The 18,125-nt window shown below is 34.9% G+C and overlaps 1 protein-coding gene across 1 annotated transcript in view; it reads right to left on the reverse strand.

The window, feature by feature from the left end:
* MYCBP2 (MYC binding protein 2, E3 ubiquitin protein ligase) overlaps positions 1–18,125 on the reverse strand; it is a 151,842-nt gene that overhangs the window by 85,993 nt on the left and 47,724 nt on the right. Inside the window, exons 10-18 of the mRNA XM_017829956.1 lie at positions 17,023–17,161; positions 16,188–16,264; positions 15,346–15,550; positions 14,249–14,413; positions 13,397–13,555; positions 12,266–12,470; positions 11,425–11,570; positions 10,587–10,688; positions 1,406–1,513 (exon numbers count right to left, since the gene is read on the reverse strand). Coding sequence (XP_017685445.1) covers positions 1,406–1,513; positions 10,587–10,688; positions 11,425–11,570; positions 12,266–12,470; positions 13,397–13,555; positions 14,249–14,413; positions 15,346–15,550; positions 16,188–16,264; positions 17,023–17,161 — 1,306 coding nt within the window. The remainder of the gene's footprint in view (positions 1–1,405; positions 1,514–10,586; positions 10,689–11,424; positions 11,571–12,265; positions 12,471–13,396; positions 13,556–14,248; positions 14,414–15,345; positions 15,551–16,187; positions 16,265–17,022; positions 17,162–18,125) is intronic.

Below are 18,125 nucleotides of genomic sequence, written 5' to 3' on the forward strand. Positions count from 1 at the left end.
AACAACTAACACGAGCTGAAAAAATACAGATGTAGGCAGGATGAGCATACTCCTTATACACCTGCCTGTGGAGTCAAGGGTTTGCAAGCAGTACAACTAGCAGTAATACCCAGTTCAAGAACACTGGTCATCAGCAAACTGTTACTCAAATGCAGCACTCAGGTTCAGTATGTTTTGTCTTTCAGTACCCAGTCTCTCTCAGTGAGATCATGGTAGGTTATTCTACTTAATCCATCAAGACTTAAAGCTCACACTATATGCTTTCCAAATAAATGGAATATGTGTTATACAGATACAAAGGACCAGATCTTGCTTTCATGTCCATAAAATAAACTTAAGATGATTTCATGATCCAGTATGTTCATAACTAGGCAGGCCTATCACCCACCCACATTGAAAATGTATCCCAAAAGGCTTCAAACTGTCATACAATTTGTTTGCATACATGCCAAATACTATCAGCAACTTCCATTAATTCAACTGAAATGCCATACTAACAATTCCTTTAATATTTAGCTAGTCTCTAGAAAATAGCTGAAGCGTGATGGGCTCTGGCCATTTTAGGAGCTTTCAACTTATCAGGACTTTAATCTCCATTTTACATATTTATTCAGCTCAACTTTAATAAATTCAGTTGAAATTTTTAGTAATACACATAATTTAAGTAATCACATATTTCTAAAAATATATATAAATAATTTATATCTGAACAAATTACACATTTACAAATTCAAGATATAATGAACTGGCTTGGCAGACATACTAAAATGTCTGACATATCAGACACCTTCTTACTTACACTCTGCAAAAGCCTCTTCACTCAGGAATATTTCAGGGTAAAACCTGTACTTTGACTTGTATTCTCCCCACTCAAAACTAGCAAAAAGTAGTGTTTACATTATTTTAAATATTTTATTTCTGCAAAACGCTTGTTGAAAGACAACCTACCTATGAAAAAAATTTATGCCAGAATTCACAAGTCTGGAATTGAAATGCTGAAGTAATCGCCCTGTATATACAACACGAAGGCTCAAAAAAACCCAACACAAATGCAGTGCAGCAGTCTGAGTCACACTAAGGCACTAAAGTCCCTACAGTAAAATTAAAGAATGTTAGGAATGAGACAGCATTAAAATGAGAAAAGACACACAGAAAGACAATGCATATTTCATTAAAAAAAAAAGGAAGAAAAACAAAGATAATACAGACTAACGAACATGCACACCTTTTAAAAAAAGGTCAACATTTAAATGCATTTTCTTTCTCCTCAGGTAACAAGATACTAACAGAAAGAAAGGCAGAACTCATTTTGTGCAGTTCTTTGAAAAGACAGATGCAGCGCATGGTAGGAGTGACTGGGAGGATGGGCTTATTTCCACCCTAGCCAATAAGGAAGACCAAATACCTTTGTGCTTGTCCCGTTTATGCTTTAGCTGTGCTGGATGGGGTCTGATTCTGGCTAGAGCCTGCTCTCGATGGTTCATAAAAATAGGACCAGGAAATACAAGGGGGCCTGAGGAGAAACATTTTGCACATGCATAGGAAAGCTCACAAAATGGAAACAGTGTGTTAAACAAAATTCAAATTAAAAGCAATGAAAAAAACATAAAGAATAATTATTATATAGTAATCTTCTTTTCTTAAATTCAAAATGCCTTAAAAGAAAGTTGCCATTTCTTGATAATAGGACCAAATATTACACAAAGAAATAATAAATATCCCACAGTGACAGCTTTACCTGAACCTCTAAGTATGCAACTGTACTCCAAGCAACGGAAATACAACAGACTCACACTAGAGTAAAATTTGATAGCAAATATCCATTATTGTCTTTATTAGATAAAAAGAATATTATTACGCCTTACATCATACAATATTACATTCAAAATACTGATTTGAAATAATACCATCAGATCAATGTTACATTTAAAAAACGTAATCATAAAACTGTTCACAATTACTATATCTAAAATGCAGAGGAATCAATTATAAAGAAAACAACTACCCAAAACCAACTTTTCCATTAGGAAAATTTTTCAAATCATATGACTTTTTTCTTATCTATTTACTAATTTTGAAATGTATTTATTTTTAAAATATTTTTCCATCTATGTAAAGGTCTTAAAGAGAAGATCTGATTTGAAGAAAGCAATGGTACCTGTATTTAAAATTTTTTCCAAACCACTTTTTCTTTTTAAAAATCTAGACTTAGGTAGTGATGTACTATGTTTAACTGAGGCTGAGTATATGTAGATCATGAAAAAGTGGTTTGTTTGTTTAATCTGTATTTCTCCTCTGTTTTATAGGTTAAATACAAAACCAAGAATTCTTCGGAGGCTTCTCCTTCTTTCAGAAGTCTCACATTTAATCAAAACCATGAATCAGGTGCAACCAATTCTGCCAAGTAACACTCCATTCCATGGGTTCCCAAATCCAGTCACTATATGGACTGTAAACAAAAGCCCCCCATATTGGGCTTTAAGTCATGCTATAAACAGATTACGTGAAACTTCAAAAACAAGTATTCCTCCTCCTGCTACAAATTCACTGATATTCTCATTCCTCAACTGACCTATATTAACAAGACCATGTAGGTCTTTTCACAAACGCCCACTGTGTCAGGTTTCCTGCTATCACCTCTAGACCACCAGTTCCTTCATGCTAGACAGTATGGACAAAAATTTTAAGTTAGGCCAGATCTTTGTAGCTTTAGAACCTTCAAATGAAGAAACTTGTCTTCACACAGCGAAGTTCCCAAATTTTAGCATTAACTTCAAAACCAAAATGAAAAATGTTTTAAATACACAGTACTGTCTTGCCCCCCTAGCTCTGAGATTCATACAAGTGTTAGATAATATAATGGCCTAAAACCTCTTTAATCGTGTTTGTTTCTACACACAACATAGATTTTTTATTTTGGTTCTACTGTATTTATCCGGACTCTTTATCCCAGAATAAGTACCCTTGTTATTTAAGAACTCCTTCTGATAAATCAAGATCATAATTTGCTTTACCTTCATCTTGCAGATTCTTCCTTCAGTTCTCTTGCTATTGCTCCCTCTTTTTAGTCCCCTCTCAGTTGGAGCTTCCATTTTATATATATATATATTTTTTTTTGGCAAAAATTACTTTCTACCAGGCCACCAGTGTTTAATAATCTACTTTCCACAGTTTAGACTTAGACAATAAATTACACTTTGCTTCTTACCAAGCTGGAGGAGAAATACTGAGAAGTTCACTGAGGCACACTAGAAAAAGGCAAAAAAGGGGAAAGAGACAACTGGCAAGCAGATTATAAAAGATAAAAATGTTTGAAGGACAAATGACACAGAGGAAAGGTGAATGAACAGAAGAAAATAAGAAAAAAGTAATGGGACTTACTGAGAAGTTCCTAATGAAATTAAAAGCCCAAGAAATATAGAACAGACAGGACAATATGACAAAAGTAAAACTTGTATGAAAAAAGTTGCAAAAAGAGATGCAGGGATTACAAGGAGTGTGGCTTTAAGTGTGTGGATCCAAGATATTTGTGGGTGACTGAACAGAAGAAGTGATCTCTAGATGACTTAGGCAAAGATTCTGAAGTTCCAGAAAAGGCCTGCACAAGAAACAATGAAGGGAACAAGACACAGCCCTGAAGGCAGCCTTTGGCATTTTAGTGCTAAGAGCAAAGAGCAGAAAAGAAGTGAAGTACATTAGGATGAGTAAAAGAACTACAGGAGATTTGGGGGAGACAGAAAATGTTTAGGAAGCATAAGAGACTGTCAGCTTCAGCATGGTGCTAGCACACAGCTGTCATTAGTTTCCAAGTCACTCATCTGAATTGCATATCCCTAGCCAAGATGACAATTCTGTACCAATAAAACCTGACTGGGCAAGATTTATCTGTGTTTCTGAATATTCCTATGTACTCTACATTTACCATTATTAGAAATGAACTTGAATCCAAAATAAAGTTCAATGCAATGTATCTTCATCTCATAATAATTTGTACCCAAATCCATGTAACGCAAATCTGTCATCCTCCTTGGCTTTTTGTGCATGCCAAATCCATAGCACCATCATAATATAACAGGAAACATCTACATTTTGATCACTTTGTGATGCCTGCCTCCTTGGTCACGTGCTGGCAAAATGTAAAGTACCTCCTTGTCCGTCCAAAATAACAACGCAGGAAACAGAACACTAGAATAATTCATACAGAGCATATCTGCCCTCTGCTTACATCTGAAGTTGTCTGTACAATGGGAGCAGAGTTCACGTACTATGAATTATCCAGCCATGCATTAGACACTTTGTTTATTTTGTTAGAAAATGCCTGCAGAGTATTATTTGGAAAACTATTCTAGAAGCTTCTAACATAGATCTGCACGGGGAAAAATGATCTATCGCTATTCTCAATTATTTTAGAAGCTCAAGTGACAGATCAGCAAAGGGGAGTCACTGGTAGACTACAGACCTGCTGTTTTAAATCAGTTGCTATATGATGGAAAATAACATTCACGCTCTCCCTTGGTTTTGTCATAGACTGTTTTATCATAGTTAAGCTGCAAGGTTAAATAGCCCCAGCCAAGGAAATGTCAAGATTAGCTTTTCTTTCTTGGTCCTACAAGATTCAGGCCTTTCAAAAAAGACATTGTTTGGCAGTGAATTGAAAGAGTAAAGGAGAAAAATACTTAACCACAGAAGTAATTTCATTTTCTAGCAAACAGAATGCATTTATTAAATTATACAGTGGACTACAGGAAAATGTACACAATTGGTTTCATCCTACATGCACTTGGCATGCTTTTGCAGTTTTGGTCATCTAAGCACTTATGCACTACTATCAAAGAGATTAATGTTTGATTTTATATTACACATATTTTGATTTCTTCTACTACCTTACCCTAAACAAATGCTATTTGGTAAGCTGTGATTACAGAAGACTGAAATTAATTATCTCAAATGCTGACTTCCACATCAGCGCACAGAACATAACAGGCTACCTAAAAGATAGTGCACGATCACATGTGTCATGAGGTACAAAGACAAGCAGTATAAATCAAGGTTGCAGAGCAAAGTCCTAGGTGTACAATCTTCTGTTGTAAAAAATTTTTGGCTTCTTGAATCCTTGTAAGAGACAAAGCATATTTCTTTTTTGTGGTGGTGAGGTTTGGTTTTTTTCAATAATAAAATAGGGAAGCAAAACCTTAATATAGAAAAATAGTTATCTAATATGTCAACAGGTGACAAATTTTAAAGAAAAATATTTCAGAAAATAGAACTGGAGACAAATGCTTGGTTTCAGTTCCACTAGAAGTGGAAAACATTATACTGAGATAATGTCCCACCTCTACAGCCTTAAAGGAAACAAAATTTAATATTCCTATGAGGCACAGATAATAGTTACGAAGCATGTTCTTTAAAACTGTATTTTTCAGACTATGAGTAGCAATTTATCAGAAATATGCATGGAGAATATCATTGTGCTGTGTAAGCACTAAAGTTGATTGCAGTTTGCTACTTTTGCTCAAAAAATTGAAAATAAAGACAGGATACATGTCTCTTCCTGTAGTCTGAAAGTTCTTTTCTACTGATGATTAAATTGTACAAATCAGATGTGGAAGAAAAATTATTAAGGCCTTTCAAAGCCAAAGAAGAGGTGCACGTTAGCCAAAACAAGCATGAAAGGAAATATGGGAGTAATAAAGAATGAGATGGAAGTAGAATACATGATAATCTTAATTTTTGCACTTTCTCCATTCGGAATACTTGACTTTGTATATATTGTTAAATAAATGTGAAAGATGTATCTCTGTGTATAAATACATAAAGTAAATTAAACCAGCAAATATTAACCAGAACTGTTCTCATTGAGTCTACTGAAAATCCGAGTTCTAAAACTATAATAGAAATACAAACATTTCTACTTTAAACATCAGTTTTACCAACAATAATCAGCTCTTGCAGAAAGGAGTCACAGACTCAAACACAACAACGTAATTTCATAGAATCATACCTGCTGGTTATTAGGGACAAAAACCTACAGCTTTGTCTTGAAAGCATTCTTAGAAAGAAAGTCATGTATGTAAAAAGGCAGGGGATTTTTTGACTGGTTTTTGTTTGTTTAGAGAACTCTGAAACAAATGTAACCTTCAGGTGTTGAAAGCATCAAAATAAATATTTAACTAAAACTACAGAAAGAAGCTACACCATTATTTAATACAGAATATTGCATTTGAATAGATATTTCTGCTGTGTATTTAGGTACATGTTCAGCAATGAACAGAGAATAGTGTTACTGACAAAATGATTCCAAGCTCTGAGTGGCTTGTGCACATCTTAAACAGGTTCACAGGATATTTGGCCTACCATGGTAAAACTAATTACTGAATTAACTGAATCAGTTACACTTCAGAAAAATGAAAAAATGCCCATATATAGGCAGTCTCAGATAACTTTGTCTCAAAACACAGCAGCTTTGACTAAAATTAATAAATTTCCTGTGGGTTCTTTTGTTGTTGCAAGTAGAATAAGACTGATGAAAAATAATTTTTCTTTTTCTATTAGGGCATCAAAAGCCAAATCTTGATTAATTACACACCAAATCTGCATCTCAGTAATGATCACCTAAAGGTTTTTACATCATAGGCTGAGAAAGAGTAGTAGTGAAGTACCAGTGAAACATGAGACCACTTATTATCACCATACTAAGAACCCTTCCTGTATTTTTTAGCTTATTAGTTAAATACAGTTTAAAAAGCTGTTCTCACAGCCTTCTGAAGAAAACCCCTGGAGTTATCTTCAAGTGATAAATTGAAATCTTTGACTATTTCTAAATTCTGTTACTTCAAATACGAATCTGAAAAAGTCGCAGGAACAGCTTTCAAGATTACCTCCCCCAGTAAATGCTAATCTTAGGTTCATTACATTAATTGTACAGTGAGGCCCACAGATTTCTATAATCCATTAAGGTTTAATTTAATGCCCCCATGGGTAAAAACATTGATGTTTCATAGGAAAGGAAACATAATCTAACCATATTCTGAACATTCTAACATACAAAAATTCCTCATTACCACAGAAAACAATGAAGTGCAACTACTAGTGCAACTACTTCCATACTCATCTCTCACATTATGCTCCAAACCAGCCTGAAAAACAAAAAATTTCATCATGTGGTATATCAGCTCCTTGACTAATTATCAAAATGACAGTGAAAAGCTGAGATAATTCCATGAATAACTATGTTGAGATATTACATTTTAGTATAGAAGCTGTGCTGAATACAGCTGGCTTTATTTCTGAAAAGGTGATACACCCAACTCAAAAATGTGGGAATTGATTTTGAACCCTCTTCCCTGCTCCTGTCACAGCCATTAAGTCAGAAGCAGAAAAGTAGTGAATGAAGTAGCTTGTTACCACTGTAGCAGAAAAGAGCAAAACTGGTCACCTGAACACACTGTACATACTTGTTGCACTGAAAAGAGCAAAGAAATATAATCCATATTAAGCAACTTTCAAATTTTTTTAAATAATTAATTTATTATCCCACATTGAAACACTTCTTTTCCACTGTTAATTTTAAGGATCTCTTTTTTCACTAAACAAAACTTCTTTCTTGAGTGAAGCAACATGAATAGCTGATTCTAAACATAAAAATTATTTACTGGTTACAATTCTATGATAGCAAGTCTAATCTAATCTGCTGTGACTCATTTCAAGATAAAAACCAGAGAAATCTTCAGGGTAAGTACCTAAAATTTCCGAAGTTATTTACCACTCATTGTGGTGCTGCTGAACAGCATATATACAGGTTCCTTACAAAAGTGCCAGGCTACCTGAACGATATTTGAGAAGTAAGTCAATTGGTTGTAATAGTAGCATTGAACTAGGTCATTGACACTGCAGCTGTTAATGACAACTACTTCTACCCAGAATATCTAAATTCATAGTTCATATTTTCAGACAAATGCAAATAAAGATGAGCATTCTCATCTTCCATACAAGAGACCATAACCGACTTCAGGAAGGAGTTAAATGAATGTCATACCTGTAGACATAACCATCACTTTCTCCCTAATTCAAGTGGATTGCTAGAACATATTTTTAAACCAGAGGTCACCATAACAGGAGTAAATATGGAGCTTTGGTAAAGAAGCACAAACAATTAGATCATTTAAAAAATCTGCAGTGTGGAAACCAGTAGACTTCCAGCACTTGTGCTCTTACACCTCTGTCCTAAACTTTACTCCTATTACAGTTGCAAATGTGCAAGAGGTTTCTTTGTGATTTTTTGACTGTTTTATTTGCATGACTGTTTTAGGAATGAAATATTCCTATTGACTTGAAAAGTTTTCCTATGTTGAAATGCTTACAAAACATTCAATATCTAATGAAAATATTTGTACTGAATGAAGGTCATCGCCTGTAACTCAAGAGTGAGCAGCAACATTCAGTGATGGTTCCTATTCTTGACTATGATACACTACACAAACTTTGTTTCTAATAAAAAGAACAAAAGACCTGTATTAACACACTACAACCCAGAAATCAGAATCCTGACAAACTAAATGCTGTGTACATTAAGGAAAAGCCCTAACAGAGCTAATCTGGTCTTTAACTGACTAAGCAATGTTTTCAGAAAACTGAAAGGTTAGAACTTTCTTTGGATCTCTAAACAGCTACTTCTTTAGCAAGGATTTCTTCCTTTACATATGCACAAATACTAGAACTTCTTGGAAGAACTAAGCAGCCTGCCTATTCTTTTAACATTAGTATAACCAAGTTTTTTCAGACCGCAAAACTTTTTGCACACAAAATCTAGTATGCTATTTAAATGTTCTTGTTTTCTCTTATGAAAAGAGCAGCACCATAACAGTTGTAAAGAATGGTGCTATTCTTTGCACCAGTTCATGGAAAACTGCAACATTTGGATGGAGAAGCAAAAAAACCGCCAGCTTGTTAACCTGGTGATGCAAATCAAGATTAATTATCAAATCAAATACTCATAAATAAAGATGTCTAACTATTTGTGAAACACTAGTCCCAGTTTTATCACATCAGTAATTCTGAAGCAAAACAGGAGACTAATCTCCAAGTCTTCCAGCTAGGCATACCCACTACCTCCTGCAGCCACACAGGTATAGAATTTCCATGCTCTTTTGATAGAGAATATAATATGAACATGTGCAACAAGCTGGCCAGCAATATCTTTTTATCTACAGTCCCTATACACTCATCAAACCAACAATAAAAATACATCCCTGATACTGTTAACCTGACTTGTAATTTTGTTTGAGACAGATGGCATACAGAAGGGATCAGCTGCTCTAGTTCTACTTCTAACCACAGAAATAGAAGCAAACTTAAATGTTTCTCTGCTACTCTTCTTTTTCTTTTAACTGAAATTTACCTCCCAGATCTGTCATCACTGATGGGCTGAACAGCAGCACCTTTCAATAATGTCCAGGCATTCAATGACGAATTAAGAAAAAATTATTGTTAGCTGCACCTAATATTTGCCAGCAGCATGCAATGGAGCTCCAACATGACCTAAACAAAGGCCTTCCCTCTCCCCCTCATAGCTAAAGTTAGCCATTAAGATTCAAAGAAAAATAAATATTCCATCCTTTTCCATATGCATAGACAACTACAAGCTTTCTCTTCTTTGTTGATTTGTGGTGAAACCAGTAATTTCTTAATGCAAGTGAAACAAAGACATGATTTGCACCAAAAGATTCAGTGGCATAGAGTCTAAGCTGGATCACAAGGGGCGTTTTGTGTTTGAATCAAACCAGTATCTAATTCATTAAACAAGAATCAAAACGGTATTTACTAACACAGCAGGAACTTGAAGATCATAATGTCCCAATAAGTTGTTCTTCTTCTCAATACACAATAATTTTACCAACCACATCATCATTCTTCACAAAAATATAGGTTTTATCAGTCTAGATCTCCCAACTTTTGCCAGATAAAGACAGTGATCTATTTTAAAACAAGAAGAGTACTGAAAACCTGTTAAGGTACATACTGTTTGTGTGGAAAATCAACATCAAGGTAGATAATACATAAGAAAATTTTGAAAAGTGGCAGCATTTTGTTTTTTGATTCAGTTTGTGTCAAATTTCTCATGCTATGCAAATACAGAAAAGGTAATTTTATAACAAGAAATTTTGCTTACTATAATACAACAGAAATTGAATAATTTATTATAGTAATTAAATAATTCATATTATAGGTAAATTGCACTGAACAGGCTTGCAGTCTTTTCATCTCTTCATATAAAAATGTTTTAGCATCTACATATTAAAAAACTATTATTCAACTAGGAAACAGCAAAAAAATATAAATTGACTTGTGAAAGCGATATAAAATCCTCTTCACGACTAAAATTCTGGTTCTTATGCACAGACTTTGTTAAATATACAGATTTTTCCCAATTTTCTAAAAGCATGCTAAGTAACATAAGCTAGCTATTTACAATCTGATTTTAGTTTGATTACTGTACTGCCTCACTGAAGGAAGACTATTTTCATTCCTAGAAAACAGACTAAGTAGTTTCTTAAGCTACTCAAGCCTCTTCTCAAGAAGTCACTTACCTCTTCCCTCTTCCAATCTGTGTCTCCTATTGACGCGTTGCCGCTTTTCTTCTTGTCGTAACTGAAGGTGTTCTTCAATATTAACTCCAGGAACAGGGACAGCTAAATAGATTAAAAAAATAAAATATGTAAAATTATGTTTAAGATTGTTATGATGGCAAAAACCCCTGTAAGTTGTTAAGTAAATGAAAACTGAAACCTACTTACTGGCTGCTCTTTACATGGCTCTGACAATAATGAAAGGACTTAAGAAAATTTGGAGAAGTTTTAAGCTTTATTTCCTAATTTCCTGGTTTTCATGAATCTGGCAATTCCAACGTCACTGAGCAGTACTCAGTACTTAGGCATACACATATCTATATTAAGTTATGTGTTGTCATGGTTATCTCAATTCTCCCCTAAAAAGTTTCAGAAAGTGTTATTATTAAACCAAGCCCAAAATTGTTTATATTCTTAAAACGTTTCATATGAACTAGCCCTTTTTTGGTTTAAGAATGCTCAAGTCCTGATATAAGCATTATAGAAAAATTTTCACATACCAAAAAGGACAAGAACAACTTTGTAGTATCAATATTAGTATCATAAGAGCACAGGTCACAAAGTGGCACAGATATCTATAGTAAGGGTAAGCTTAAAACATTTCATGTAACAGAATGATCCCACTTTGCTACATAACCAACAAATAAATCTGACCGATAAACTCCATTTTATCCATTTTAACAATATTATACTGAAACTGTCCTGTAATAATAAAGTATGTAAACAAATGTACTGAGGAGAAAAAAGGTGCAGTAAGAAACAGAATTAAAAGCCATCTTGCTAATTTCGTATCACTTACCCAGCAAGAGATCTAAAGGTATCATCTCTTTTACAGCATCAAGGATTCCTCTTTGCCTTGCTTCCTGGCCATCCAGTTCTCTAGCACATGCCTTGCAGCACCCACATACGGCACAGCCTGACTCACCTGAGCCACAACCACAGATTCTGCAGCAAACAGAGTTGTTTTATTATTGTCTTTTATTTTCATGCATCACTGATGCCTTGGTAATTAAAACATACATTATTAGTTTGCTCTATCTGTGGACATGTAAGTTTTCCTGAGATAAACAGAATGGACTGCTGTTGGCATGTCCTGGCATGATGCTAGGACCATATGCTGACCACACACTGAATTGACTTCTCAGCATTAACTTTTCTTCATTTAATTTAATGTATATCACGTGAAAACATGAACAAGGAAACAAGGAGCACATGAAATGCTGGAGAAGTAGCAATGGTGTTATGTAAAGCAGTGGCCCTTTATGCAGCTCAGCTCAGAAGTAACAGATAAAAGCAACTGGAACAGCAAGATAAAAAAGTTCCATCAAAGGACAAAGAAAGGTTATCCTGAGCCAGTAACTCTGTCAAGAGACAGATTTATACTGGTGCTCATATCCAACAGCTCCTAGTAGAGAACTCTATGCTAAAGTAAAAAAACGTATTTAAAACTAAATCACCTACAGCCATCACAAGCTATTTACAAAAAAACTGAATCTATTTCTGATTTTAAAAGAGCGTACTCTTTTAGCTATAATGTTACTTTAGATTTAAGTTTAAAATACATCAGCTCAGTTTACACTCAATACATGCTTTAGCCACTCAACACACTGCATCACGCACATTTCCACACATTTGCTTACCCTCCAGGTACTCTATCAGGACGCCCACTACTAACACAGCTAGCTCCATAGCCTGTGCAATCTCCACATACAGTGCACACCATACACTGCTCCAGCTTCCATTTATGCATGCCTGGAGGACACATCATGGACTTCTCATCTTTTTCATCCAGTTCCTCTTCCAGGTCTTCATCCATTGCTGTAGCCATGTTCTCAACTCCAAAACCTAATTAGGATATTGAAACAAGAAATAGTTGTTTTCCAAGGCCAACAAAGAGTGTTCTGGTTACCCAGAGAGGTGAAGTCAGGTTGGACAGGGCTCTGAGCAATGTGATCTGTTTGAAGGTGTCCCTGCTCATTGCAGGGGGGTTGGACTACATAACCTTTAAAAGGTCCCTTCCAACCCAAACTTTTAAATGTTTCTATGAACAGTGGCTCCTGTGGAAGCTCTGAAGAACACTCTCAAATCAGGTTTTAAAAGGAATGACTAGGTATGCCTGATTTGCATGCTCAGCCAGCACAATGACAATTTTGAAACCTCCCTGCACCTGGGCTGGGGTATATAGGTAGGTTCAAAACTAAAAGGGAAATGAATTACTTCTATTCGGTATAGAAGTAACAGGTCATTTACTTGTCACGTAGAATATTCTATTAGGCAAAGGTGAATAGGTATGACTTTTTCATACCTCTATTTAGGAGTAACTCAAACATTCAGTTCTGTGGAGAAAGATGTAGACTTGCATTCACATCCTGTTTAAGTAAATGACAACCTCAAGACTGAATGCAAACAAGGAAAGGTAGAAAATGTTTTCTTACTAAGACAATAGCACATAGCAAGACAAAGAGGATGTGGTTTGGTTTTACTCATTTGTTTTACAGAAAAGCTTTTCTACTGACAGAAAGTAATTAAGTTCTGTTCTCCGTGTTTTTTTTTTTTATTTTTTTTTAAACATTACTATGTTTATTAGTACGTGCACAACACCAAATACCTGAGAGTTGAAGTGAAAGCATTCATGCCTGTTTGTTTTTTTAAGCACGTTGTATTTACTTAATTAGTACTGGAATTACATTTTATAATAAAATGTTTAGCTTTGGTTTCACGTGGGATATTTTGCAGCACACAAAACAAAAGGAAAAATCTAGGTCCCACACCTTTTCCTCCCTGGCTCATGGAGCCTGTGTCTCGTCCACACTGTCCTTTATTATTTACACCGAATGTCCAAACTTCCCCGTTCTTCATTAACACACAGGTGTGAGCTTTGCCCATGGCTACTTGAGTCACAAAATGGCCTTTCAAATCTGTTACTAAACCTGGAAGACATAAAATACTTGAGTGGCAAATTGAACTTTCCAGCTGAGATGGAAACTCAATGATATAACAAAACTGCTACTGGATACAGACAATTTTAAAATTAATGGCAAAGGAGAAAAACAACAGATTTAAAAAACCAAGTGCTAGAATTAGAAGGAGAATTAGGCCTAGGCCACTTGTGCTGCAAAGGAAGAAAAGCCAAAAAAGCAAACCTAATCCTGCTGCAAATCACTTGTTCTGAAAAACAATTTTAGAGGAGCCATAAGGCCACTGGAATTTATTTCATTACTATTTTATTTAAACTGACATGTACTTGATCACCTGCTGCCTTACAAGCATAGAAACATATAAAGCCTGGTTTCTGGCAGACTTTGTAGCAAAACATGTCTCATTTCTATGACTTTCCCTGTGTGGCCTTCTAGTGTCAGATATTTACAACAAGAGATTTTATTTCTTTTTCTCCATAGTGGAAGCATTAATTTGGGTATTTGTCACCACTGCTGCTAAGTATTTTTACAGAACTTATGGAAACTTGTCTTCTCTTTCTACCCTTCTCTCATATTTACCTCAATCAGCAGAATGTCAGAAATCTATCAGAACAGTAAGAAACAAACAACAAACAGGCTAAAAACTATCAAGCTAATTTCAACTAGTCTAGTTGGGAAATAATTTAAAGACAAATATTAACTTACTTGTACTATCAGAGTAAATAGCATCTTTTCCAAACATGTAGAGTTCTCCATCTTTTGAAATTACAGAACTGCTTCCATTATTGCACGCTGTAGATATGACAATCTTTCCTTCCATTTTAATAATTTTTTTAGGCTTATATGGTTTTGACTGCCGTCTGCTTTTAGCTTTAAATAAATAAATAAATAAGTTACAAGTCATTCTACCAAAAAAACCAACCCCAACAACAAAAACATCCAAGGCACAATAACATCGTTCATATAATCAGGAGTTAGTTTTCAGGCTGCTACTGAAAAAGAAAAAAAAAAACAAACAAAACCAACCAAATAAAAACCCAGAAACAAACACCCCCCCCCCAACTATATGTACCATCTCTTGGTTTAATTTTTATTGGATTATATGGGTTCCTCTAAAAAATTCAATGGCAAGCAAAGTCATGATTAGATCAATATCTTTCAGGAATGATTCTCCAAGTATTTCAAAACACTTATTATTATTAATTAATCTACCACAACATAACAGAACAGCCTGTTTCCTAAAAAGAAGTATTTAATTTAATATCACAGCAGTTCACAGCTTTGAGGCACTTAAAGCTATCTTTGTCTTAAAATTGAACCTGAACATACAACTTCAGAGACCAGAACTAGGAAATTTGTTAATTTTATATTGAAGAGGTATTTGTTAGTCTGAAGATCAAATTTAAGTCTTCTTTTATGTCTAAAGAATTCTCCTTGATCAAGGCACAGAAGATCATGCTTCTACAATTTCTAATCCATGTACCTCTCCATTAGTTGGCAAAAAAAAAATAATTCCAAAGTTCAATAAAACAACAATGGCCTCTTGACCAAACTTATGACTGCCTTTGCTCAGAACAACTGTAAAATAGTACTGCCACCACACAATCCAAACTGTGGTAAAACAGAGATTAACTTCTGTAGTTGGGAGAGGCAGTGGCACTGGTTGTCAGGAGCTGTGGCTGGCATAAAACTCAGCCCAAGTGGCATGTTTACATATTCTTGGAAAATGTTAAAACTCTTCAAATTAAAAAGTGGTTAAGAGGCTTTTATCAACCATTGGTCAAGTAAGCAATGATACATACTCGATTCACCATCCTCTCCTTTACTAGCAGAACCTGTGAAGAATATGCTTCCATCCTCAGCAACAAGTAAGGCATGTGAGCCATCATGTCCAACAGAAAACTGAATAATCTTTGGAGATTTTGTGATTGGGAGTTCAACCCATTTGCCAGCTGAAGGGCCACCTTGTTTGATTCCAAGGCTCTGATATTTGCCAGTATAATAAATCTAGGAGAAAACAGTTTATCATTTTTAGTTATGCCACAGCACTTCAAGCTCATATAATTTTTAAAGTTGCATTTTTTTTAAATCCTGTCATTTCCAACCATACAGAACTTTTCCTGACTTTGTTTACACCATTTCAATAGCTTTATCCTAAACCCATCAATTTTTACTTAATGGGGAAAACATTCTGATTAGAATTTGCTTGTTTTGAAATGTGCTTTCTACTGAGCCACAGAGTCAGTTTTCATATATAATTGTTTGGCTAGATGAGTCGAACACTGTTTGTGGGAAGTTAAGAGAAGGCAAAATTTACAAAGGTGCTAATACATCATTTCTAGACGAAGGGTAATTTTCACCCCCAAGTCTAAAACAAAGCCCTTCACTCTAAGATTGACAGTAGAAATTTCTGTAAATTCAAGCCATGGATTTCTTAATGGTTCCAACCATCTGTTTATGTTTTCAAATAACTATTTGCCTTTTAGCCTTTAAAGTGGGCTCTTAAAAAAGTATTTAAATACAGTCATAGACTTTCATTCTAACATACTAAAAAGGTAAAAATAAATTATGGAAAATAATAAGCAAAAACCACATAAAAATCTACCGGTGCAATTTGCTATTTACTACAGAACATTTTCAGTACCTTTCCACTAGCAGTTTTCATCAGTGCAAACTCTCTTCCAGCACCAAGGACAGCTGATTCCTCATCAAACCCTGTACCTGGGCAAGTAAGATTGCATTAACTGGACAGTTTAACAGGCAGTTTCTCAGACCAGTTACCTACCCAACTCTGCTAGGGAGAGTTTGTCATAACAAGTGATCTAAGAAAGCTACAAGTGAAACCAAATTTTGCTGTCACAAGAAGGCTTACTGAACTAGACTTCGTAGAGTTGCTCAAAGAGGAAAAAAGAACACACAAGAGCAACTGCAGTTGGTCAGTTGAAAGGTCCATGTAGTCAATTATACTTTGGTTCTGATAGAGCCAGAAGCAGACACCTAACAGAGCAAAAATACCCCAAAGCAAAGGCCAAGTGATATTCAAAATACTTTCACAGATACTAACAGTTCTTCATCTCAAATTCTGATACAAGTGTTTTTCAATCCATTTCCAGTAACCCAGTCAGTGATCTTTTTAACTTGTTGACTTTGACACACAGCAAGGAGTTTCCCAGCTTAACTGCGTGTTATACAAGCACTATTATAAAGTCCAAGCTTCAAACAACTACATATTTATTATACAACTAAAGGAAAACACTGGAAAACTGTGGATAGTGCTACAGAGAGAAAGGTGGTTCAAAATGCATGTATGGATTTGACTATGAGTCAAATAACACTTAAGCAGTTTCACACCCCTTGTACCTCTCCATGTGTTTATAATACCTTCCTGTATGTAATAAGAGACAAAGAGAAGAGCAGCCTTTCAGCTCTATTGTTTGAATTACCAGGCTTGTTATTAACCTTCAAAGAAGAGGACTTACTGATAATGTGCAAATCTTTCTCCAGATCAAACAATGAGATGCCACAGGCATGTAAGCATTTTCTTGCAAGCTTCAGCTGCAGTTCTTGTTGCAGTACCGGCTCAGTACTTGTGGCAAATATTCGCACTACAAAGCCATCCTGCAATAAATATAAAAATCTACTTTATACTATATAATAAACACATTAATTTACTTTTCAAATCATAAGTGCACCAGTATAATACTATTTCAGAGTAAACTGTCAGAGGACACATTGATAAAATAACATTTATTATAAAACAACATTACAGAGGAGAAAAGAAGAAAACAGCAAACAGGACAAGGTGAAATAAGTACCTGACATACCTTAAGCACATATTGAGTTCTATGAAAATGCTATGAACACTACGAAAATAGTAAAATTCTATAGAAATAATTAACTCTGAAATTCACTACAGTAATCGTATTTTCATAAATATTTACATCTATATTTTAAGCCCTTAACCACTCCTGATTTGGAACCCAAAATTCTGCATGCTGAGTGACTCCTGTAGAAAGTAGCTAAAACAGTTTTCTGTTTAAAAATGCAGATGGAGTTGTTCCATTGGGAGGGAAACACATTAATCCCACTTTTCTCTTAGTTATATGTCTGGCATCTTTTGACAACCTGATCATATCCCATCCCTGTTTTACAGCTTTCTCAGTATCAAAAACCAATTCAGAACTAAGAACGTGGTAACTATCTGCTGAAAAAACACACAACAACCACAACAGTTTTGACCCTAGTAGAAGCACTTCTTAGGGCTTCCACAGCTTTGGCCAACAGGTAATTTTCATACAAAACTCTATTGGAATGTAGTATATTTCTTCTGTTAAAACTAGCTGAAATTCCCCAACAAGTTCCAAAGCAATTACATAAAATTAAATTAGGAAAAAAATTATAATTAAGCTCTACGAAGCTTATCCCACAGAGATCCTCTAACATGTTAAAAAGATATTATTCCATCGATAACATTTTTTTCCTGAAAGAGCACTGACGTTTTTCTTAAAACTTATCTGAAAAATCCATCACAAATCAAAATTGTGTGAATAAATACCAAAATACTGGTTTTTTATGCACAAAT

Source organism: Lepidothrix coronata, unplaced genomic scaffold (genome assembly GCF_001604755.1).
Source record: "Lepidothrix coronata isolate B3197 unplaced genomic scaffold, Lepidothrix_coronata-1.0 Scaffold172, whole genome shotgun sequence".
NCBI lineage: Eukaryota > Metazoa > Chordata > Aves > Passeriformes > Pipridae > Lepidothrix > Lepidothrix coronata.